Source organism: Pelmatolapia mariae, linkage group LG8 (assembly GCF_036321145.2).
Source record: "Pelmatolapia mariae isolate MD_Pm_ZW linkage group LG8, Pm_UMD_F_2, whole genome shotgun sequence".
Taxonomy (NCBI): domain Eukaryota; kingdom Metazoa; phylum Chordata; class Actinopteri; order Cichliformes; family Cichlidae; genus Pelmatolapia; species Pelmatolapia mariae.
Genome location: NC_086234.1, coordinates 18,404,452 through 18,430,753, shown reverse-complemented (window position 1 = coordinate 18,430,753; position 26,302 = coordinate 18,404,452). Strand labels below are relative to the sequence as shown.

Genomic DNA, 26,302 nt, shown 5'->3' with positions numbered 1-26,302 from the left:
GCAGTGTATTGAAGTTGTTGCTGAGTCACTCAGGGCATCATGGTCTGGTTGTTAGTTATTGATTTTCAGAGAGGCCGATCACATTTCCCCACAATGGATGTCATTATTTATTCAGCATCAGTCTCCAGTTGGGCTTTCATCTTTCTTGATTCCTGCCCACTGCTGTCGATGCTTTCCTTGCAGTTGCTCTACGTTTAACAGTTAAGTCTGTCAAGGCTTCCTTGTCTTATTGTTTCAAGGTTTTCTTGTTTTTTTGGTTTGTTTTGTTTTATTTAACCATGAAACAGAAATCTGGAGATGTAGACTCTCTTTTGTGAGTGTTGTAGGGCCAAGATAAGGAACCAGGCATGTTTTTCAATGCCCAGGCTCGAGCATGGCTCTGTTAAATATTGCTGAATTCATGATTAAAACTTAAATCTGGCTTGTACTGTCAGTGTAGTTTGACATCATACAGTTTATTTGCTTTTCATTCAGCAGAATCTTTTGTTTGTGCATCTCTGTAGCAACAAGACTGTGCCTTCAGCACCAATCAGACTACACCCTCAGTCAGTCGAGTGCATGCAGTCCGTTTCTGTCTGCTGCTGGAAGGCATGGAGGGACACACACACACACACAGACAATAGATGTTTTAGAAAGACATTGCCGTACCACTTGAACATGCTCTCTCATCTACCCCCACTCACCCTCTCTCTCATGTTCACTCAGTCTTTTGTCCATGTACACACCACTGTGTGAGCCTAACAACGTTAGGCAAGCTTTGCTGAGCTGTGACAGAGCATGAAATATAGAAACAACAGTACACCATGAGCCCAGCTTAACTTCAGCAATTCTCTTACGCTTTATTCTCTAATATATTGTCCTATAAACCATTTTCTTTCCCTCCTTTTTCTTTCTTTTTTCCCTCTACCTGGAGACTGCATGAACAGACTTGGCCTTGAGTAATTTCAGTTTGTTTGCGTCCAGCAGTAAACCCCATTGACTTTGGGAAGTGTTTTAGTGTGCCTTGATTCAGCACCTCAGCTGTGAAAGTTCACTCATGATAACAGCCCACTTATCACACAGAGATGTGCAACATAAGTGCACTTGTGCACACTCCCAAAATGGGACATTTAATAACATTGCTGGCTTCATTAATCCTTTAAAGCAGTGGCATTCTGTCGTTCAGACGTTAATGTGGCTCACAGCTCAAATTCAGTGAGGGTGACAGAACTAGCCACAGTAGCCACATGATGTTATAAACTGTTTGAGATCTGATGGCGCATCAAGTGACACTTATTGCATTAGGTCAGATTTTTCCTAACATGGCAGCTGTAAATTGGTAGCTAATTTGATAATTCAAGAGGGTATAGGGAACGTATCTATTGATAGTCCTTGTGACTAATAAACTAATCATTAAATGTGAGGAAAAAAATGTCAGACTAAGTGGCTTGGATGAAAGTAAGAAAACAAGCCAGAAGACAGAAAAAATTTAGCACACTTTTACTGATGTGGTTAAGTGTTGTCTCTGCATTTGGATTTAGGAGAGTTTCTTAATCACATTCTTCGATAATCAGATTGTGTTTTTAAATGCGTCTTGAATGTGAAATGTGGCGTTCAGCCCAGTGCATGAAATTGCACACTGATCAGTCTGCTGAGTGTGTCTAACATTAGCCGTGCCAGCACCCGCAGCCTTCTTTCCATGCAGGTTGCTATCCACGCACCTCTGCAGAATAAGCTCACCTGTCTGAAGTGAAATACACAAAATCACTCTGTTTAAGGGCTGTCTACACGGGAGGACAAGAGAAGTTAAACTCTTCTCAAACTTGAGGCTACTCATTGAAGCAGCTACCAATGAGAGTGAAGGAAACTATTGACTCACACATGATTGGGTTGTAAATATGTGTGTACACATTCTTACCCAGGCATCACAGCCTGAAGCATCCACCAGCAACCAACCATCAACGAGGGAATTTATATGTGTACGTGACTTTAGATCCCAATCTGTGAGGTTATCACTGTTGTCCTGTGTGTAACTGTGTACAACTCTCTTCCTTCTAAGCGCACATGGAAGGATCCTAATGCTTTCTGATGCTGGAGGTATTAAAAAAAAGGGAAAAAAGAAAATAGGCTTTTGTAAACAGCTGGAATTAACATATTTTTCCAGCTCCTCTTATTTTTTGGCAAACCGGACATTGTCGTCTTTACTCTGGTCTGTAACAGACTCGTCACTGCAGTAAAAATCCTTGAGTAAGCTAGTATTTTCACATCTGTAATGGATCTAAGATTGCAGAGTAAAGTAAATGAAGGAAAAACTGAACATATATGAGAAGAGTTTAATGACTTTTTGAGAGGGGTTTTGTGTGTGCCTCCAGCAGCTTAATGGGGCACAAACTGTGTCTTTTGTGCTCTCTGTGCTGTTTATGTACGAGTGTGGTGCCGAACTTAAAAAAAAAAAAAAAAGAAAAAAAGATTTTTGGGTAAAGCGTCAGCTTTGAGACTTCCTCTTATTTGTTGCGAGAGATTCATGTGGCAGTGTGAAACAGACTGAGAGGTCTCTCACGCCAAAAGTGTGAAAGTTTACATGCCTGTGTTTCAGTTTATTTATTTTTTAATTTCTTATGTTGTTACTTTTCAGGTCATTCTCCAAAGCGGTTTAGTGAGGCAGCAAACTCACAAATATACAGGGAAATGCACACTCTCTGTTAATGTGACTGCTTGCCTTCAGATAAGATGAATGTTATAAAGGAAGCCAGTGTTATGCAACTTTGGATTCTCAGTCATGACGCTATTGTAATTACAGCAGCGCAGTTAAGTTTTATCACAGTGCTTATATTGTGAAGTCACAAATGTGACCGCTTCATTGCATTTCAGCCACATACTCCTAGCGTTCTGCGTTGCACGTCGCATTACGGGGGCCCTAAGGTCGGTGTCTGCTCTCTGCAGAGTTGCTCCCAGTCTCTGCTGTCCCAGCATGATGGATGACGGCGTTTATTGCGACCGCGTTCCACTGGCTGTGCTCTCTTTAATTGGATTAAAACAGGTCCACTTGGGCTCAACAAGCATGGTTGCTGGCCGCGTTTATGTCTGAATTATTTCAGCCTGTTCTCTCCCTTGCCGTTGCCTCATCTGATGGAGACAGGGCCGCGTCAGGACAGTCCCCAACCAGAATAGACTTGGCATAGAAGCGTTGTCTCACAGCGTGGCTTTCTGTGGAAAACAGTGCAGTGATGCAGCAGGGGAAAAGAAGGAGGAGGAAAAAAAACAAAAACGCCCGTTGGCTCTGCAAATGACATGATTCCAGATTTCCCCACTCTTGTTGCCATGGAAATGTGTAGCATATGTTCAGTAACCTAATTCCACTGGGCCCAAGATAAGACGGCACATGGTAACCTGTCTGTCTCGCACAGAACGAAAACTCTGCTGCTGCTGAATTACACCTATGGAGAAAGGGTATAATTTACGTTAATGTTAATGGTTTCACGTAGAAACCAGTGCTTTCCCGCGGCAGGTGGTTTTTGCTGGTCTGCCTTCCCGGTTAAGATTTGTGTCTCAGTTTCAAGGGTGGAACTGTTTTAGAAGTTGCCCTCGGGCTCAAGGCACAGCTGCGTCAGCAGTGTCCTCAGCCCCTTCAGATTTGGGTGCTCCCAGGAACTTCAGATTAGCTGTGCCCCTGCCATCTCTTTCCCTTCTTCCTCTCTGATTCTGGAGCTTCCTGCTTGTGCTTGCTTTGCTCCGTTACTGATGTCTGTTGAAACCCAGTCAGACAGTTTCCTCTGTTTAAAGATTCAAATGTCTGAAGCTGTCTCCACCGCTGACAGATTCACCCATCAAAAAACGAGCGCTGGTCGTGAAATATTCACCGAGGGCACAGCGAGAGGTCAGAAGCCGCTGTTATTGTTTCATTCCTTTTCTCAATTTTCTTTCCTCTCTCACTGGTATTTGCAGAAGTGATTGGTAGTTCTTAAATCAGTGTGATAATACGTATATGGTTTGAGTCCTTCATCATAAGTTGTGTGAACTAAAAAGTGAGAATACAAATGTTGAAACTGATCAGAAATTCACACACAGATTTACTCTGTTAACATTTACACAATATAACCTTTGCTTCTAAAGCTTCCAATAATATTTAGGTTTCATAACAAGGGAATATGTGTTTTATTTTTAAAGTTGCTCTCAGTGTATAGTTTCTCCCGTACTTTCTGGCTGCCTAAGGGCAATTTCTCAAAAGAGCTTGTCTGGTATGAGTCTTTGTACCACTGTCAACATCTTAAAATTGCCCGTCTTAATTTTCTATCTCAAGAAGTCTTGGAAAGACTTAATTAAAACTTTCTGAATTATATTTCTATTGTCCCATGTGATTAAGGCTTCGCTGTCCCCAATCCTTTGTATCACGTCACCAAGTTTCTCTTTAACTGCTGGTGCTCTAGATTACTGCAAACAAGTATCACTTAATGGCTTATCTCTGCAAAAAAACCCATAAGGGTTGATGTGAGTGAGTCATATTCATACCACAGAATTACCTGTCATGTCGAAAAAAAACAGGTTCCTGTTAATCAGTGACCCTGACTCAACAGTTTCTTCAAAAAACAGAAAGAACTTCCACGTAACAGAAATTTTTTTTTTTTTTTTTAAGGAGGAACACGTACTCTGGTCTTGTAAGTGAGAAAAATACTTTAATAAAGTCAAAAAGTTCCTGTCTGTGAGACTGTTACAGGCAGGCTGCATTCATTACCGATGGGGGTTAAAATAAATTCTCAGTTTTCTCGAGTGTGGCAGAGATGGTGTAAAAGTGCTGATCTAATCCCCGTCACAGCACACAGGGTGTGTTCAGAAGCAGCAGAATGTTTCAGCTTTCATTATCCATTTTTACAGCTCGTCTGATCCAAGGACATATTGGTGTCTTGATAGGTCTCTCTTTTTTCCTCTCCAATAAAAAGCTCTCTGCTGTCGAAGAAGAGTTACCACTCCTGCTGCCTGCCAGTACTGTTTGCATGTAAGAGGTAAAAAAAAAAATGTATAGAAAAAGTACAAATAGGAATGCCAAGGCTCTGAAACCCTGCTGACAGTTATGAAAATCACCCCCCATTTTCTCTTCTACTTTAAAAACATCTATCAGTTCATCTTCAAGTGCACAGCAACCAAGACTTTTTTCTAACATTATATAAGTTTTAAGTTTCTATATTTCCACTCCTCTCCCTGCGCTCACTCAAAAAAAAAAAAAAAAAAAAAATCCATCTGAATATTTACCACCAGAGAAGCCTCACTTTGAGCGTGTTTGTGTGGGAGCTACATCTGGAGCCTGTCTTGCAGTTCAAAACAGTCACGCTCTCCTGAGACATCCAGGCTTACATGGCCTATTAAAGTCATTCCTGATAAACTTGCGTTGTAATAAAACTGGTTTCCAAGAAAGTAAAACAACTGTGGAGATTGTTTACATTAGACGGATCTTATAATAGGAGTTTAATCCTGTGGGAAAATAAGCTTTGGCAATTTAAAAAGTATAACACACCGGACTGCACCTAGGTATATTGCAAAAGTAACACTTAGATAATGGTGTAGCCTTAATTATTTGCATTATTGATCATTTATTAGGTTTAACAGACCTCATGTCCTGATATTGAACTATCGATGGAGACATTTATGTTGAGTTATTGATTGATGCTTTTACTTTGAATTACACTGTAAAATGAGAGAAGTTGACTTTAACCCTGTAATGCCTGAACCATGAAAAAATTACCAGAAAATTCAAATGGTTGTTCTTGTATTGTTTTTTATAAATTGACTATTTAAAAAAATAATAAAAAAAGAAATTAACTAATAATTTTCATATAGGTTTTAGTTTGTATCATATTTTACATCCATTTCTTTTGGCAATTTATTACTTAAAAAATTATAGTGCAATTAATTTGGGTTTCTGGGGGGAATAAAAATCACAGTGGTGATGTAGTTTTTGAGACTTCCGTCAAAAATAATACACTTTGGTGTTACAGGGTTTAAAGTATTGTGACATAGCTTACAAACAACAGTCTAGAATGTCCCAAAAGGTTGATTCTGTTCATCTGGACATAGTGTTTTCAGCGGTGAGCTCCTCACAGCCCCATTGTTCATTCAGTGGGCTAGTTTCAGTCATTGTGCAAATGTATTGTTTATAGGGTTAGGAAAACCTGCAGTCAGCTGAGACTGAAGAAGTCACTTGGATGAATCGTTTCTCCCACTGAAAACACTTTGTCCAAATGAACAGAATCAACCTTTTGGGATTTACTTACCTGGATGATTAAGCACGAATTATTGTGGTTTAATAACGATGTAAATAGTTGCAGCACATTCTTAAATTATGAAATGAAAAACTCAACTACGTTTACTAGAAACTGTCGATGGACACACCCATATTGCCCTGGGCTGTAGGTGGAAGAGTTTCCAACAGCACTGAAGGAGCAGGTTTCACTGACTGACTGGCCGGCCAGGTCGCACCTTCTAGGACTGTCTGGCTCACTTAGCCGGGGTTTTCCCATCATAGCCTTGGAGGTTTGGTGGATGATTATTTGGGGCAAAAGGGTGTGTGTTTTATGTGCAGCGCAGGCATCAAAAGCTGAAACTGAAAGCTTTTTTGTTGTTTTTGAACATATTTGTGAGTAATGGCACACAGTGAATTACAATAACAAACACTTGAAGTATTTGGAAAGTCTGGTTGTTCTTGATTCCATCATTGCTTGGATGTTTTTGTGTTTTGTTTTTGTCAGGATTCTGATGTTTCAATTCCAGAAACAAATAGATTTCCCCAACATTTGTCATGTCAAGTTATTTATTTACTTGTTTACCCTCAGACCCCACTCAGCTGGCATGTTGCCAACTGTGAAATTGCAGAGTGCCCTCTGGTGGATAAACTATGCATCGTCAACACTCGTAACATTGTTGAAGGGTGTTTTTTCAGTCTCTTCTTTTATTTCTTAATTTTCATTTATTGGTTGTTTATAAATGCCAATACCAGTGGATCAGCAAATGGCTAATATCCTCACTGATATCGGTCATGCCGTGCTACTTTGCATGCACAGAGCTAGAGCCGTCACTACAAAACTAGTCTTCCCAGGAATACTATATTGCAGAGTAAACAAATTATGCAAACACTCTCACACTGTGCTGCTTTTGGTTGTAATTTCCAGTCAAAAAAAAGATTATTTTATTTTAAATTTTTTATTTTTTGTAGAAGTGCACGCTAGTCTGTTATTAGACACTTGTGTTGCATTGCTCTTCCTTATATACTGCAAAGTTACAGGAACGGGTTTTATTTATGTTTGAGCAACAACCGTGAACGTAAACGCTTCAGGAGCTTCGGTTATGACCTGTTAATATCTAAACTCCATCTGTTCATGGTCACACACATGCTGGAAATCACATCCTTAAGAGTCAGAGTCCAGAGTTTACATACCTGAAAAAGTGATAACGAATCTGCTAAGTTAATCTGCTAAGTTTGAAGTTGAGCACAGTTGATCAAAGTTAGAGGCCAGCAATTCCTACTTGGACACATCAAGTAGAAAAAGCACAAGTAGAAATTCACTCATTACAAGCAAAATTTCAAAAGCTAGTCCTAATGATGTTAAATACTCTGATTTAAGTGATTGTGAATGAGTAATTAAGTGCCAAAAATTAAAGCGATTGTATGAAAATGTTAAATTAGGCAGCTGCTTCGTGCTACCTGAATTTAAATGTGAGACACTAAATTTGCAAGATTTTTCTCACAGTGTTTCTCTGCTGTCTTGCATGCTGTGTAAGAGCAGCAGCTACATTTACAATTCTTCCCGTCAGACAGGCGTGTAAGGTGTACTGGCAGGCTCGACCCAGCAGTGTATGCATTTGGATACATTATTAAATAGGAGCACCCCACAGCGGAGCAAGTTTGCTTCACCTCATTCAGGAACTGAGCTCAGCTTAGATAGATTTGATAGAAAAATTCCTTCACTTTAACAAAATCAAATTGGCTCGCAGGCAACCAACTCTATTTGATATTCACTGGATCAGTGTTTCACTACAAGCTGCACACAAATGTACCGACACCAACCTACAGCTGGAGTCTGCGTTTTGTCTGCCAAGTATGTTTTCATACCAGAGAGCTGACTCGGTATGTTCCTCTCAGATATATGTCCCAAGTGCACGCACATGATAAGAAACGTATCAGCTGGCACTCAGGCAGGCAGCAAGAATTTCGAGTAAACATTATGTTGAGGTCATGGGATTCTGTATAGTTGCTGCGTAGTTAGTTAATGTTTGTTGTCAAGGCTTTGGGAAAACGTGTGTTTTGCAAAAAAATTTCAAGCTCAGCTAGACAAACTGTCATAGAGCCTGAGTGACACTTGTGCTACGGTAACTGACAGGCCATCTGTCATTTAATATCTCTGAAGTGCTGACTGACTCGCTTTATATTTCTGCTCGGTCCTGTGTCAGACTTCATTTATTAGACAGCAGGTTAAATGCTTGAATTGTTGGAAGCTGACATTTTTGGCACGTTTTTAGATAAGAATAAAAATCACAATGCCTGCACTGTACAGAATATCTGACACTGTACCATAAGACAAATACAATGAGTACTACAAATGCAAAAATTAAAAGAAAAATGTTAGTGGTCAGTCATTAAGGAACTAGGCTATCAACAGCAGCCACCGTTTCTGTGCTGATAACATCAGTTTTTTTGTGTGGCCATGCTTATGTTTGTGTTGAATGAGTAAATCAGAAGCACTGCGCCTCTAATGGCCAGTGGCGATTCCACACCTTCCCCTCAGGCCCTGGGCTCGGGGCCAACCTTGGAAAGGCAGTGCTAATGACTGTCGCACAAAGGCCAAATGTCTCACAGTGAGGCAGGGAGAGATTGGCAAGATTCTCCTCGTTTGATCTCTCATTAGAGTTCAGTATGTATAATGAATCCAAGTAGCCAGAGCCATAGGTGGCCTTAGACACAGTTATCAGTGATTTTGTAGCATTTCTTAAATCCTTTCTGACATCTCTTGTGTCCAGGGTGCTGTAGATACTGATCATCTTGACTATGTTTGCTGTTTGTAGGTACTCTTATCTAAACCCTGAAGACTTCCTTGTAGACACCTGAGTTGTGGAAGTTAATTTACTCTTTTTTATGCAATATTACAGACTTGCTCATTTTTCACTAAGACATTATAAGCTTGTACTCTTTATAACAGTCTGCTGAAACTGTGATTGTCTGACACCCAGTGAAGCGTTGAAAAATCACCCCAGGGTCATAGATGTTTTTACTTAAGTGAAATTCCAGTTTCAGAGAAACTACTTTATGGGCAGCAGGCTTCATTGAGGACCTCATTGCAAAAAGATAGGCTTTCTAGAGGTGAGGTTGCTCTTCTATTCTCTTCCTCTTCAGTGTAAGCTACTGGCTGACTGCCCAGGTCTGTGACACAGAGGAGCTGAAGTGGGCACTTTTAGAGCAGCTCCAGTGAGCACGGGGCCAAGGACAAAAGGTGTGTGCATGTGTATGTGTGTGTGCTGCACACTTTTGTTAGCGACTGGAACATGTACATTAAAAACATCCTTTTAAGTATGGTCCAGGGATCACAGGCTATAGCAGTTCATCCTCTGCTGCAGGCATGTATTGTACATATAGTCCTGTGCAAGTCTTGACCCACCCCTCAATTCTTTATATAGTTTGTTTCCAAGCAGCCAGACTTTATTTAAATTTTTTAAAAAAAAAGGGTTAAGCCGTAGTTCTCCAGGCTTTACCGCTGACCTGTGAATCATTCTTCCTCTTATATTGCAGAGTTACAGGAATCCTGGTTTCATTTATGTTTGAACAGCTCTGAACATGACCTCTGATCGAAAGTCCTTAAATGCTACAGGAGTACTTTTTATAGGTTCCTGTTAATATCGAAACTCTTAATGTCTCTTGTCACCTGTACAAAAAAGCCAAAGAGAACACAAATTGATAGGCATGAAATAGTATTTTTGCACCAACAAGGTGTTTATTGAAAGAGCTGAAATTGTGTGCCACAAAATGTGTCCTTAAATGATTTGGGGAAACTGCACAAGTGGTGGGCAAAAGAAAAGGTAGCTGGCCTTTTTAAAAATAAATAAATAAATAAATAAATAAATATATATATATAGTGAGAAAAGGGTGAGTATGCCACGTTACACAAGAATTGGACTGAAAATCGGTGGCATCGGGCCTTATGGAGTAATTGATTATTTCAGATTTGAAAATTTGGCTTAAATTATTGTCAGTTTGTACAAATGGTGAGTGTCTCCACTTATTTGTACAACATGGCGGAGGCTCTGTCATGGTTTGGGCCTGCATTTCACCCAGTGGTGTTGGGGATCCCATCAAAACTGATTAAATTATGAACACACTGAAGGACTATCAGATTTTGAACAACAATACAATACCATCGGGAAAGTATCTCAATTGGCAACAGCTTGACCATGATCCCAAACAAACTACCAGTACAATAAAATCATACTTGGATAGAAAAACACATGAGTCATGGATCGGCCTCCCCAGAGCCCAGACTTCAACATTATTGAGGCAGTGTGGGATCATCTGGACAGAGAACAGAACAAAAGGCAGAAACATCCAAAGAAGAGCTTTGATTGTCCTTCAAGAAGTCTGGAGAACTATTCCTGAAGACTACTAAAAAACAAAAGCTTGACTAAGAAAGTTCAGACATGGTTGAAGAATAAAGGTGCTTCTTAGAATTGTACAAACTCTGTTTTTGACTTATATATTGTATGTCCATGTGTATTTGAACATGCATGAAGTGAAGGGTGGCTCGAAACTTTTGAAAAGTACTGTACTGGGTGTGCACATAGTACAGTCAAAATGCATTGAGAACCGCAATTGAGAGGTTATAGTTGTTCATCACACCGTACTGGGTGAGAGGTAAATACCGCTACTTATAACGAGTATTGATAAGATAATTAAAAAGATCCTTGAGGCTGATCACTTTACTAAAAAGCTTTCATGGTGTCAGCTAAAGATGGAAATATAATGAATCTGTGATCCCTGTGCTCCAGTGAGAACCACATCAATTGCTTTGACAAATTCTCCACGTGGCTGACACTGCAACTTTGCTCTCTTGCTGTAGATGAAAGAGGCCTGACAGTTATAAATGTCCACAGGGTAGAATCTGTCATCAAACATGAGGTGTTGACACTTGTTGTCGTCATTGATGTTTGCGGCACTCAGATACGCAGACCTTTAGAGAGCCAAACATGATGTAAACATGTGCCATCCCAGCTGGCACAGTGCTGCCACTTAATTCAACTACTTTTAACATAGCTGCTGAAGGTGCGGAGACAGGGCTGTAGTCTCAGGACACACCACAGACCTTTTTTTTCTTTTTTCTTTTTTTTGTGGTTAGATGAACAATGTCAGTTATGTCCCTGATATTATTACTCAGTGAACATTACTTCATTGGCACCCCTTTTTTGTTAGTGGTTAGAAGGGCACTTAATATTGCAGAGCAACCATGAAGACATGGCAGATAAATGCAGTGATAAAAGCTGAATTCTCCACGTTTGTGTGCTTTTAAAGAAAAAGTGTGTTCTATGTTTTGTTTGTCATCAGAAGGCTGAGTTTACTCCTTACAGTGTGGACTTCAGGGGTGCTAAAGGCTACTATTTGCTTCTGCTTCTATAGTTTTGCTATCCCGAGAAAACACACAAATGTAGGTGGACAATAAAACTAGCAGCTGTGCTGCATCTATGGATAAATATAGCTAGATGCCTGCATTCATGCAAGCACACAACCAAGCAGCGAGGACCCACACACTCAAGAGACAACTAAAGTAACACGTTCACATTTCTTCCTGCTTGTCATTTCCCTCCTTACCTCTGGGAGAAGGGATGACAAGAGGAACAGACATTGTGCTGGGAGCAAGAGGTCGTCTGTAAGAGGTCCCCCTGGGATCTGGGGATTCGCTTGATTTGAAAGGTGTAATGGAGTTGAACTAAAGGCAGTTGGCTGGCCGTGACACATGACACTTCAGGGGAGAGGAGCAGGACCCAAGCACTCCAAACTGCAGTGTCAGCAACAAGGAATTATCAGAATATGCTTTTATAGAAAAAGTTTGCTTTACATCGAGTCTCAGATCTCTCTATAACCTCTGTATGTCCAGCTGTTTGTCTGTTTTTCACCTGCCTTGACAGTCATTTATCCAGCCCACTTTGTGGGTGTATTGGTGGGGACCTTAGCAAGTGCACTACTGAGTTTTAGGTCATTGGTTCTCACAGTGGCTCTCATGTTTTGGCTAAAGGTTGTCCTGTGTTACCATTGTTTCCGGTACACTTACTGCTACCTGCTACAGACTGTGTGTGTGGGTGTGGTGTTTGTTTGGGATCACAATTAAGTGCCAAACCCCTGCTCTAACCTAGAGCTTGCAATCCTGTGACTGTAGAGCAGCTGGCTTCCTGATTTGCTTGATATGCTCCTGGATTTCTCCCTTTTTTATTTGGGCTATTTTTAAAGCTAATAAATCAGGTGTTTTATTATTTATTATAAAAGTAGACTACTTTTAATTGTGATTCATTTGCACAATCAGAACCTGACCGATATTTTTAAGACCAATACCATTGGTCTATAAATTGAAAAATGCAACAAATGCATTATTGCAATGGGAATGCAGAGCTGAAGTACAAAAATGTCTGCTCTGATTGTAAAGGTTTCAGGCTCATGCCCTAAACGAAATCTTTTAACACAGCAGCGTTAGATGCTGGCACATGTAGTTCTCCAACCAAAATATCACACAGAAGATCAACAAGCTTCAGTCACTTTGAGGGCAACATGTTCTCTGCTGGGATCAATATGAAAAACACTGAAGTATCCTAGCTCTTGGCACCTTCCCCTCAGCTATCCTAAAATCCCCACATTACCTTCTCTGTTGGTGTTCACACATGAGCACCCTGAGTGACACTGACATTTATGGGTTTGTCCAGATAGAAACCGTGTCCGTCCCTTGGGGCTGTCCCTCTCCAATCCGCCCCCACCCCCAACCCTCTCTGCTGCACAGTTGGAAGTATCCGACTGTGCTGCCTTCCCTCCAAGGCCCTAATATACCCTCTATCAATAAGTCAGATTGACTGAACTGCAGGCACTCAGAAAGGATTGTACACACGTCAATCCACAGTAACGGACTCCTTTTTAGGTTTTAGTTTGCGAGAGGTGGAAAGAAACCGAGGGGCCTGAATAGATGGATTTCTTTCTGCGCTGTTTTCTCTGTTTGAGTCCTCTTAAGATATGTGGATAGTAGCGAGCTTTAAATTTGCTGTAACTCCAGTGGCATGAATGACTTGCCATTTAAAATATGCCTGAGTCATAAGCGCTGCCAGAATTAATAGACCCATCCATTTGAAATTCATTTGGGCAAGGGATTGACGTGACCTTAAGTTGCTCCCATCTACCCTGCATTAACATTCACTGAGAGGGGAGAGAGCCGCTAATATGAAGTGGAAAAGATCCTGTGTGTGTGTGTGCGTGTGTGTGTGTGTGTGTGTGTGTGTGTGTGTGTGTGTGTGTGTGTGTGTTCTCTGTTTTGTTTTTCCCCTCCTCTCTCTCTCCTGTATTTTAGTGAGTGTCAGTTAGGGAAACTCAAGCAACACTGTCCTAGTATTCTGAGGCGATAGCAGCCTCCTCTCCTCTCTTCTCGCTCCTCCTCACTGTGCGCTGTCTCCCTGGCTCTAATCAGGTGGCCATTGTGTATGGATTTACTGCCCTCAGTGCCCCCAGGAGGGAGATTTGATTTTTTTTTTCCCCTTTCCCCCCCCTGCACTGACTAATCTTTCCCTCTCACACTGTATTTTTCTATTCTACTTCTTTCTGCCTCTCCTTGTCTTGCGTTTTCTGGGTTGTTTTTGCTGTTTGCTCTTTTCTTCCTTTACGTGATCACCCTGAATTTACCACAAGCATTTTAATGTCAATTCTCTGGCTTTTTCCATAAGAAAAATCTTGTCACGTTTCCTTCTCTCCTCCCTTGCTCTGCTGACACTTTAAGCTTCGCTTGACTGAAATAGCTCGCGCGTTTATGCAGCAATGTAGTTAATATGCATCTATTTTTGCCAAGCACTTACAGCTATATGGCAAAAGGTATTACTGACTGATTTGTTTGGTTCATTCTGACTCATTGTTTTCTCCTTTTTTTTTTTTCTTTCTTTTTTTTTCAGCCACTCTCACTCTCCAGGCTCCATGGCAGCAGCGGTGCAAGGCAGTGAGTGGTCATGTGGGCGCTGTACTTTCTTAAATGCCGGTGCAGCACCTCGCTGTTCTATCTGTGAGGCACCACGCCAGAAACCCGACCTCAACCAGATCCTGCGCCTCAGCAGCACTGAGGAACACCGCTGGACCTGTCCCCGCTGTACCCTCAATAACCCGCAGGGATCTGGAGCCTGCTCGGTCTGTGGCTTTGGTCCATCGCCCGCCACTCACACACCTCCTACAACCACCATAGCTGCCACTGCCAATGGTCTCCCTTCTGCTCCCACTGAGCCCCCAACACCCACGATCACCCCCACAGTGCTACTTGAGCCCCATGGACAGCATCCAGCTAAGGAGGAAGTGTTTCGGCGGTCTGAGAGCAATGGAGAGGTGGGTGGTCAGGAGGGTCAGCAGGCGGGCTGGGCTTGTCCTCGGTGCACACTTCACAACACCCCTGTGGCGCTTTCATGCTCAGCCTGTGGTGGGCCTAGAAAACTGTCTCTGCCTAAAATCCCCCCAGAAGCGCTGGTAGTGCCTGAGGTGCGCACACCAGTAGTGGGCTTTCCTGTTCACACAGCCGCTTCGGCCCCGCTACTGATTGACCTAACAGATGACTCCCCCCCAGCCCCGCCCTGTGATCCTCAAGAAGCTCCCCATGCGTCTTCACAGGCCCTCGCCTCCACCTTTACTTCATTCTCCTCCCTCCAGAACAATCCTGTGCCTCGCAGCAGGCGAGAGGTACCGCCTCCGGGACGCCCACCAAACCCAGGAACCAACACTCCCAGCCCCACTTCCCCTTCAGCTGCCAGTGTGCCACCCCAACCTGGCCCACAGAGGCCAGCTAAGCCCAAGCACGCCCAGCCCCAGGAACCTTCTTACCCCAGCAAGCGCCTCAGTATCTTGGAGGAAGAAGAGTCTCAGCACCACCCACTGATGCCCCACCTCCCTGTTGCTTCCACATCAGCCTCTACCTGGAAGTGCCCTAGCTGCTCCGTGGCCAACCAAGGCAGCTCAGCGAAGTGCGAGACCTGCAGATCGTCAAGGGGTGGTGCTGACCTCATCGACCTGGTAGGCTGTGAAACGGTACGATTTACCCCAGCAAGCCCCTCGAGCCCAGACTTTAGCACATGGGCCTGCTCTAAGTGCACCCTGCGCAACCCTACAGGTGCTCCCAAGTGCTCAGCTTGTGGTTCTTCAAAACTGCATGGCTTCCAGGAGCAGCAGGTGCCTCTACCCCGCTGCTGTACACATTGTGGCCTCCCAGTGGGGCCTGGTACTGCATCTTGCTCCTGCACACCTTCCTCTTCTTCATCATCCTCAGGTCATAAAATACGTAAACAGGCCCGGGGCTTTCCTTCATCCTCTTCTGCCGTTGCCTCCTCTGGTTCTTCTTCGTCCTCCACCTCATCTAGCCTTCAGGAGAAGGTAGGACAGTGGAGCTGCCCAGCATGCACGCTGCTCAATGATATCAAAGCCAAGAACTGTGCAGCATGCCACACACCCCAGCAGTACCTCACCCTTCGCAAGGTGGTTAAACCTCTGAAGAGAAGGGAGAGCATGCATGTAGAGGCGCGACGACGGAATGATGAGGGCGAGGCAAAGGAGCTTTGGGAGAACATAGTCAGCTTCTGCCGGGAGGTAAGAGAAAAATGTTGCTGTTAGTAATTATTGAGAATTTGAGGCTGCTTCTGGAGTGTGGTTGTACAAATAACCAACTCTGGTTATTCTTTCTAGTTCCTTTGAGTTAGTCATGTCATGGGTCACCTTTTCTTTCTTACTTTGCATGCATGTAAATGTCCTGATTTTGAGACATCAAAGGCTGCTTAATTTCAATGTGTAATGCGTCAGAGGGAACACATTGCCTTTCAGAGCACAGTTCTCTCATTGTATTTCCTCTTTTTGTGCTGTCATTGTTCCCACTACTTTAATATCTCTAATTTCAGAGAAATGTCAATAGGATTTGTTATTGCCGTGTTTCTGCTTGCTTCCTTAGCTGGGTTTTTAACGACCACACAGTGAATCTTTACCACCTAAATGAACTACGGATATGGAGAGTCTAATGTTTATAACCAGATTACCTCTGGCCCTCGGCTGCAGTGAAGTCACTTCACAGAATTTTGAAATTCTGTTTGACGACTGTGACTCTTGTGTCAGGAGGATTGCATTATTTTGGTTTGATTGTGTCTTTTGATTGCTCTGATTGTTATGTTCAAGCAGCAATCTCCAAGGCTGAAAAATGAAGCCAAGGTGGAAGTGCCAAAAACAGTTTCTGTAATGGCCACTTGAGGATTGCTCCAAAATGAGTCCATTCTAGTAAATTCTCTTATTAAATTGCCCAACTTTACAGCAGAAGTCAATCTTTTTGGTATCAAAACATGTTTTGGTCACAATAGTTGTATTGCTGTGCTTCCCCCCCCCCCCATGATTCACCAGTTTATTAGGATTCACTGTAACTGATGCGTCTCCTTTGACTGACGGGTGGATGCTGTTTTAGCTTTAAGCTAGGCATCTCCTCAGCTAACACGAGCCCCTGAACTGGACTTGCCAACCATGTTTGTGGTGTTGGTCTCTTTAAGAGTATTTTTCTATGCAATTATTAGGCAAATATTATTTTAATCACACTAACAGCCCGTCCAAGAACACTGTAGAAGGAAAGCAAAATTTCATAATTTTGCATGCTATTCAAATCTGTCAGTGCAGAGTACCCAGTGTGTAGTCTATAGATGTAGCTTGGTAACCAAACTTGCTTTTTAGTTGAAAACATGGCACTCCACCCTTTGATTGTCATTCTAGTTCCCAAAATCCAAAAATGGCATTGTACAAAATGATAACTCTTCATTGCTGGAACTTGAACCAATGGGTGATGTCCATCTTTTATAGCCTATAGCTTTTTTCTTTTTTTTCTGTCCAGCTGTAGCTTAGTTTGTATTTTGGAGAGATTTTACACTGCTTAATGAAATATATTTCCTTTCACTGTGTCGGAGCAGACCTCTCAGTAAGAGATAAGAAATATCATTATGAATGTCATTTCCTTTTAAAACAAACCTAAGTACTTTAATTTTACCAAGGTCGGGACAGACAGCAAGAAGTCCTTTTATAGCACACTCAAAACAAATATCACACTGCAAAAAGTTAATTATGATGTTTTTACTTAATTGAAAAAGAACATACTTATAGTAATTATGTTTTTAAAATTATAATTTTAATAGTGTCAAATAGCAATCCCTTTCTACCTGCTCCACTGGCTTTCGTATGCAGTTGTCATTCGAACACTTCTTGCTTTGGAGAATATCTCAACCCTCAACATAACTAGCTTAACAGGAGAGTTCAGCTAGCTTCTCCGTTGCAGATGTTGTGCTGAAAAACCTCTACTTTGTGACAGGAATATTCTTTCTGGATTAAACTGACTTGATATCATTCATTTTTGAAATATGATTGACAGATTAAAGATCAACAAGTCAATTTACAACAGTTTAATTACAGGCAGTCATTTTTTGGCAAATGCTAGAAATCACTTTTTGGCATGACACCAGATGATTGATGTTGTTTGGTTTTTCTCATCCCGAGCCTGAGTCTTCACCGTAGCCCAGGGCCTCATACCACTTATCTGTGCCATGATGTAAGCAACCCTGACATCGGTTCTTGGTATCAAACTGGTTCAGGCTCACTTTATCTCTGCAGTGCTCAACCTTTGATAAGCCTATATTATGTTATCATGGATATGCTACTCAGGCCTATCAGAAAGGTTCGTTTGAAACCATTTAAGACCACCAGCACCTGCTCGGGAGACCGACCTGATTGGTCTAATTACACCTCAGGAAAATGAGGGCATTGCAGAATGTTAGACCGTTTAGATTCGGCTAAGTTTCTAGCCGGCTTTTATTCTGTGAATTTATTTGGGTGTCAGATGTGTGCCCATTTACTACACCGGCATGACACCTATCCTGCCATGTTTACAATAGCATGAAGTGAGCCTTCGAATGCATTATTAATGCCTTCTTTGAAAGTCACAGGGCTCACTGCTGCAAGCGTGGGAGGGAAGTTGGCTCGGTAGGAAGGAAGGATATCGGAGATCCCTCATCCCCACCTTCTCCTCCTCTTCTAATTTAAGATCGTCATTTAAGCTACGCTTTCTTTTATCGTCTGTCTTTTTCTCCTCAAATATTTTACGTCTGCCCTTTCTCGAGCTCTTCAAAGTACTTCATCTCCCTTTTATCCCATCTCCTTCCATCACATCTATCCCCACATGCTCATCCTGTTCTGCTAATACCTCAAAATACACTTTCCCCTGCCACCCACTACACCCCTCCACCCCCATTCCACCCTCTCCACAAGACTGCACTCTATTCTCCACTGTAGTAGTCAGTGTGAGCCTGGATGTGTGCGTGCGCATGTGTATTTGCTAAGGTGAACGCAGGGCTGGCCTATTTTTAGCAACGGAGTTGGAGTGCAGGGGAGCACAAATGATATACTTCCCTATAGTGAACGTAATCACTGACGGCATCAACTGCTGCATCTCGGGTTCACGGGCCAAAGAGATAAAGGGGGGGTAAATTGGTAAACAAGAGGTGCTAGTCTCTCTCATCCATCTCTGTCAAGGCACAAGCACTTGCCAAGCACCAAAATGCCAGTGGTGAAAATTTAATAATGATTAAAGCCTTTGGTTTAGGCTGTAACAGGATGTGCAGTACAGTTTGACAGCAAGAATGGAGGGACCGCTTCAGAGCACCCGTTTTCTCACTGCTGTTGGGTAACTGGACCAAACTGGAACTGGTGTTTGTTTTTGTTTTTTATAAGAAATATTCTCTGCTCACCTGAGTGTGGTTGCTTTCTCTTGCCTCTTTTGCTTTTTTGACTCTTCCTGATTGGTTTTGAGAGTAAGAGGTATGTGTGCATGTGCATGGTGCTAACGCCTGAGAGCAGTCTGCTTACTCACTGTGCCAAACAAATAAATGCTGCTAACAGCCATCAACTTAACTGGTGAACTGTGACACACAGCATGGATAGAACTGCTTTTTGCTGTTCCCTTTCCGTGCTATGCAATAAAACCAGGCCACATTGCAGCGGATTTTTCTTCTCTTTACTACTCTTCATACTACTTAGTTGCTTAATTTTGTGCCATATTATCAAGGACCTTCTTGCCAGGCTTGCGCTGCTTGTTACTGTATTGTGCATGGAAGGCTTTTTTTCTTCTTTTTTTTCATAAAATATGCTTTCAAGATGCTAATCTTGTAGCTTGGGTATCAGAATGAGACTGACACAGTCTTGTATGGCTGCCAGTTTTGAGTCTGGAAATGATGGGAAAGCAGCTGGTTTTCCTAGCTCAGCACTGAGTTGGCTCATTGCAGTGTTTGCATGCTTGCATGTGCACAGCGATGAAAACAGAGGCGGCAAGACAGCCAGCGAGAATTATCCTGTAGAGTCCACAACACCAGAATCCTGTTTTAGGAAATTGCTTTATATGTGGTTATAATTCCTAATTTTACAGTCTGCTGAAGTCAGATTGTTTAAACTTTGGTGCTTGGACTGTAGAATATTCGATATGAGGAATTAATGCTAATTCAAGGTTAATCTCACATTAAATACACATTGCATCTTAATAGAGATGTGACGCAAGTTAAAAAGGGAAATACGATCTAAATTGCCTTTCTAAGGTGTTGGGCCTCCATTCTTTCCAAATATATATTTTTTATTTTATTTTTTTAATGATAACAGTGGAAAGTCTTGTGTAACACGTCTAAGGAGCCTTTAAATGAAACCAAACGCTTACAAGAACAGCACAGTGGCTCTGCTGCTCCTCTCACTGTAGGGATCCCAATCTGTCCCAGCTGTCATAGGGTGCTGGAGAAGTTGCCAGGTTAACGCATAGAATCAGACAACCATTCAGACTTTACATACATGCCCACAGCCAATTAACTTAACAAGCATGTCTTTAGACTGTGGAAGGATCCTATAGAGGCACAGGTAGAGCTCCACACAGAAGAGAAAAATGGTTGTTTTGAACCAAGAATGTAAGGATCAAACATTGATTTTCATCTTTTTGTTAATTTATCATCTGTACTAGTGCTGGGCGATATGACGATATATATCGTGTGGACGATAGAAAAGTGTCTATCGTGCCATTTGTCTTCTATCGTTTCTAACCCTAATTTTATAAATTATTACATAAAATACATCATTAACCCTTTATAACCGGTCGGAGCAGGCACACTCCGTTTTCCCTAACTATTTTTAAATCCCTGTAGTACTGGAACCACGTGAAATAGCGCAATAATTTTTTTTGCATATGAAACCGTAGGAGTTGTACTTACATCTTATTCCATTAGCTTGCCCTAGGTCACGGTTTCCTTCCACATATAGCTTTGCAAAACTTGCATAAAAAGCACTTCCAGCAACAAAAATATAATATTCCAGACTTGCAGCAACAAAAGCATAATATTCCAGAAACACGCTTTGCCGATCCGATCAGCTGTTCATAACACATACTAGTTGGAATATAAGTCAGCGCGAATTATCACATGTCCGCCATTGTCTGGCCGAAACCGGAAGTGACTTCATTTTCGTGGAAAATATAGTTTTTTAGCTTCAAAGCCTATGTTGGTGTTTTTAAAAGTCATGTTTGACTTTATGCTTTTCTGTATCGTTTCCGGGATGCTTAGAAGTCAAATTACACTGTTGGAAATAGTTTATTTTGATGCACATGCTGTGTTTTTGCAAATTTGCATTTATTTATTTTCATTTTTCCTATGGTATATAAAAATTTGTGTATCTCAAAAATAAAACTATGAAGACACTCAAAATAAATTTCTCGTGGTTGGAAACTATTTTGTGCAACTTTTTTGTATTTACAGTTTTGAGGGATACACCTCTTAAATTTCTCTAACTAGAAATATATGTAACAAAAAAAAAGATTTTCAGATTTTTTGTAGTTTATTGCACTTTTTTGCAATTTATGTAGTTACTATGGACTTAATGCATACATATTATTAAACTTTGGGCTATAACGGTTGTATTGATGTATAGCAACTTGAAATGCTCCCACAAATGGCACTACAGCATGTAAAATGTAAAGATAAGCTCTGGCGGACTTGGTTCTGTGGTAGGTCTTAAGGGGTTAAATAGCCTGTGGCAAATATATTAGTGTTGTCTTCTCACGATACATACTCTTAACTTTACGCAAGAGAATATAAAGTATAAAAAAATTATATTTTTCGCAAAGAAACTCCGTCTTGTGGTTTTGCGACATGGTACTGCTTTACGTGCACCCGGATTTGCGACATGCTTTACGGTAACTCAAAACAAAGACTGCACCCTCTCCACTCGCTGTTTACAGACTGCATACTTTCCAGATGACCACAGGTCAGGTGGTATATCGTGATATATATCGTTATCGTGATATAAAATAATTCATATCGTGATAAATATTTTTTCCATATCGCCCAGCACTAATCTGTACGATCCTCTGAGTCCAGACTGCAGTCCAGAGTGTCATATCACTGTGCCGTTTCAGAAGCGCCTAATTAACATCACAGAGCATCATGTACACTCCAGATATGAATAGGCAAGTGGCTTTAACCTTTGAGGCAGACTGCAGCAGATCATTCTGCTGATGATAATGTCTTTCAAATGGGTCAGGGCAAACCCCTTAAAGGTACTCACAATACAGGATGTGAGTACAACCGGATAAACCACACGCACTGCGTTCAGAAAGAATGGATAATGGATACGCAGCATAACCTGGTAGGATTTGGTAGCACAAATGCGCACATCAGTAGCAGCATTAAAGTGTGTCTGTGTAAGTTCCCTGTCATCCAGTTTATTGTACTCTTAAGAGATTGAAAAAAAGAAGACAACTAGATTAAGTTTTAAAAGACAACTTACCTCTATTCCAAGAGGATACGAGCTACTTTTTTCACGCTCTTAAAAGCAACATTAAAATAATTTATATAATATTGTTTTCATTCTTAAAATAGAGACTATAGAACTGTAAATGCGAGGGTTTCCATACATTTCACGTGAAGTAAAAAAGAAAATGTTTCCTGTTTTACATCAAGCTCAGAGGAAAATTAATTAATCCCACAATAATATGGTGTCAGAAGTGGGAAAACAAAGACAACAAAAGCTTTAATGGCTGCATTAGTAACAGCCAGCGCTCAGCTGGGGTTAGAGAAGTTTGTATGTAACAAGTCAGACTCTTTAACCCTTGGTTGCTGATCATAGTTGTCTTTCTCATATCTGTTAACATACAGACTGTATTCTTTGAATTGCATTAGTTGGAATTTCACCTCTGTGTTAAATTGATATCAACCCAAAAAAGCCTTGCGATAAAAGCCTGCACTTGGGTCACAAATAAACCTGTGAACTACAGAATCGATAAGCTACGTGACGACCTTGGATGGCCAGGGTGGTAAGGAAGCATTCAAGTGACTCTGTCTGCTAGCAAATGCTGCATCCAGGCTACAGAATTGGATTGTGGGGGATGGTTACCAATTGATTCGCTTCACTCTAACTGCCAGTGGGGTGCCCGCTTTACATCACCCCCCCCCCCCCTCGCGATGCAACTGGCCGAGTCCACTTCTGACACGGCAGATGGGAAACTGGATAGGGGTTTGGCGTGTGTGGCTGTTTGCCATCTCAGGTTTGTACAGGCGAGTTTTAGATGGGCAGATAGTGTATCAGGTTCGGTGTCTGGATCTGTTAAAGTATCCGTGTAGTTCTACTCCTGTGTACAGTAGTGGGGCAGTGTTAGAACCCATTGTGTAATTTAAAATGCGGTGTACTCTGCAGGGGAATGTGCCAGAAAGCAAGAAGCTCCAAATGTTTGAAAGTGATTTGCATTTTTGTGCCGCATCCTGGTTAGGAGAGTATAAGATGCCACAGTTGGGCTTTTACTGTGCACATAATAATCTCACGTGGAAAGAATAACGAGTAAATGTGGAAGGCAGTAATTCGCCCTCACTCATAGCATAATCCAGGGCTTGTGTGATGGTCTGTACTGTCCTGCAAATCATGTGAAATTGCAGGATAGTTGGTTCTTTAAAAACTTGCATTAGCAGTTTGAAATGCTTCAAGTCCTCACACAAGATCCTTTTAAGAGTGATAATTTTTTAAAATGGATTTTGGAGTTTACAGATGAGGTGTTTTCATGTTCAGTAGTTTTCATGTTCAGTAGTTTTACTCCTTTGTCTCTCTGCCTTCTTTCGCTCTGTCTTTTCCTCCTCTTTCTCAGAATTCAGTGAACTTTGTGGATGACAGTTTTCCCCCCGGACCTCGATCTGTCGGCTTCCCAGAGGGCGACAGCGTCCAGCAGCGAATCAAAAAGTGGCTGCGTCCCCACGAGATCAACTGCAGCAATTTCAAAGACCGAGGAGTCAAGTGGTCCGTGTTCCGCACGCCAAGGCCCTCGGATATCCTGCAAGGACTTCTTGGAAACTGCTGGTAAGCTGATACACCTAAACATAAGAACACACAGGACACTGATCATTTAAGATAACCTTAAAAAAAACAAAACAAAAAAGGCGTTGTTGATTAATGGTTTGACTGGAGACAAAATAGAATAGCAGCAGATCCTCAAAGCAACAGGAAATTTTTCATTCCGTTAAGTCTCTGTTCAGTTTCTGAGAAAGGTCAGAGGAATGCAAAGCAGACAACAGCCAACACTTCTCTGTGTGCGTCTGTCAGAGTCTGCTTTCAATGGACACTGCCGCTGTGAGCTAGAGATGGCGTGGCAGTGAAACAGTAATTGAAGAGGATTAAAGAGAGAAACTTAAAAAACAAAGCAAAAAATCAAAGGAAAGAAGGTAAGCATGAAATGAAAGGTTGAGCACAGCGGACAGATGTACAGATACATGTGACAGGGAGATTATTCACAGTAATGTAGTCCTGGACACACGCTTTATCTCCCTGCCCTTGTTCTGGGTGCCCTTTGGGGTTTATGTGTGTGTATGCTGTTGTCATCCATCATCTTCCTGTAAGCATAAACGTACACACACACACACACACACACACACACACACACACACACACACACACACACACACACACACACACACACACACACACACAAAATAACAACAAAGCACATTCAGTCAGGAAGTTGTCCCCAGTACAACTTTTCGCTTCATCACCAGCGCACACAGCTTATCAAAAATAACCCTCCCCTGAGCCGAATCTCTCACTCGAAACAGGATGTAACCCAAATTCTTTGTCATTGGCTTCGTCTCCCCCACTCTCTCACTCTCTCACACACGCTCACACTTGTCCTAATAAACCAACAAACAGCCCAGCTTCTGCCAGCCCAGCCAACCAGTGACGGCAGAAGAAAGTCGTGCCAGTCGCCTCTGTCCTTGAGTACGGCTGCAGTACAGGCAAACATCAGAGTTCACATTATGACGCGGCTAATTGGATTTTCATTGGATTCCTTTTTTTTTTTCTTTTCTTTTTTTGGCCAATTTGTATTTCATCAGTGACTGAATGGGTTGATCGGCCTTGCTCAGCTGACACTTAAACAGATGGAATATAGCTTTAGTAATGCCGCCACACAAGAGCTTCACTCTATAAAATAATGTGCAGACTGAAAGCAGCATTCCTTTTATCTTTTCAGATATTGCTGCAGTACTGCCAGAGGCAAAAGTAGCTGCTCAATTTTTTTTTTTACTTTTTTGCTTTTTTTGTTGATAGAAGAATCAAACTAGTGCATGTGCAGCAGTGAGTCTGTGGCGTGCAGAGGCAAATACCTTTAGCTCATTGTCCCCTCCAAAAAGACCTTTCTTTGCAGAGCCATTTCATTAATAGTGTTTAAAGATCTTTCTACATTTTCCGATGAACTAATGTACACTTTAAACTCTCTTCCCTTTCAAGTCGAGTCCTCATGTCCCCAGCTGTGATTCCCCAGTGTAAAGAATTACCATTTTCCACATCTATCTGGATTTTTGATTAGCTAATTTCTCTTGCAAGTTAATTAGAGGAAGCAAGCCCGTTTGTCTTTGCTGTGGGGTGTATTAAGAGTAATGGGGAGGTAACCAGAAGGCACAGAAGCTTGACTCATCAAATGTGATTGATTTTCAATGAGGCCTAATTATGTATATATGTATAAAAAAAAGTCTTTCATAAGTGTTTGAGGCACTCTGTTCAGGAGAATGCTTTAATTCCACATTTAGACTTTAATAGCAGCTTCTCAGTTTTTTTCCATTCCTGTCTAATCACATCAATTGACGTTCCTAAACCATGCCTGTCTCTTTGACTGAAGACGGCGCTCATTCAGCCATTCACTTGTCCGTCACACTCAGCTGATCATTTATGTGGTTTCTCTGCCTAATTCACATTTTCTTTTAGTCGCATCTGTCCATCCTGATGTGACGTTTCATTTTCCAGTTCATTGAGTTTTATCGGGTCTCTAGGTTCCTGAGTGCACTCGCTGTGCTGGCAGAGCGTCCAGAGCTCGTGGAGAGGGTGATGATCACCAGGACCATTTGTCCAGAGGGGGCGTACCAGGTTCGGCTATGTAAAGACGGGACCTGGACGACGGTGCTGGTGGACGACATGTTGCCCTGCGACGACTACGGCTACCTTCTGTTTTCCCAGGTAAGTGCAATGCAGAAAGGTGTTTACGCTGATACTGTAAACAGACAAGAGGGAATTTTAGATAGACATATACAAAATGGATAAACACTCAAACAACTGTCTGAAATTTTGGGGAAATAATACACAGAGATCTGCAATATTTATGTTGGGAATTCTTAATACACAAAAAATAAAGAAAAACATGATATGTCCCATATTAATTGCTCCAGATCTCTGAAACATGAGGGTAAATTACTGCTGGGGAGAACTGACAGATCCAAGACTTTGGTAAAGGCCTTCTCATCCCATAGTTTGACCCTGAAAACGAGTGCGTTTCGTGGGCAACTCTTAAAAAGAATTACATTTGACTTGGTGAACCCTGGAAAAATAAGCCATTAATTAGTTCAAGTTAGTTGATTATGTATTTCTTATCACAAGCACATCTCAAAGGACCCCAGTGAAGAGAAGAAACTAATTAATGAACAGCCAACAATTACGGGTCAAATGAGGTACTGAATTATGCAACGAATAAAGCACAGGCAAATAAAAGCAGGCATTCATGCG

The 26,302-nt window shown here is 41.8% G+C and overlaps 1 protein-coding gene across 2 annotated transcripts in view; it reads left to right on the top strand.

Annotated features, from left to right (window-relative positions):
• Positions 1-26,302, top strand: part of capn15 (calpain 15) — a 45,633-nt gene that overhangs the window by 5,590 nt on the left and 13,741 nt on the right. For both annotated transcript variants that reach the window (XM_063481368.1, XM_063481367.1), the window contains exons 2-4: positions 14,146-15,814; positions 23,406-23,614; positions 25,576-25,759. In XM_063481368.1, coding sequence (XP_063337438.1) covers positions 14,168-15,814; positions 23,406-23,614; positions 25,576-25,759 — 2,040 coding nt within the window. In that variant the 5' untranslated portion in view covers positions 14,146-14,167. The remainder of the gene's footprint in view (positions 1-14,145; positions 15,815-23,405; positions 23,615-25,575; positions 25,760-26,302) is intronic.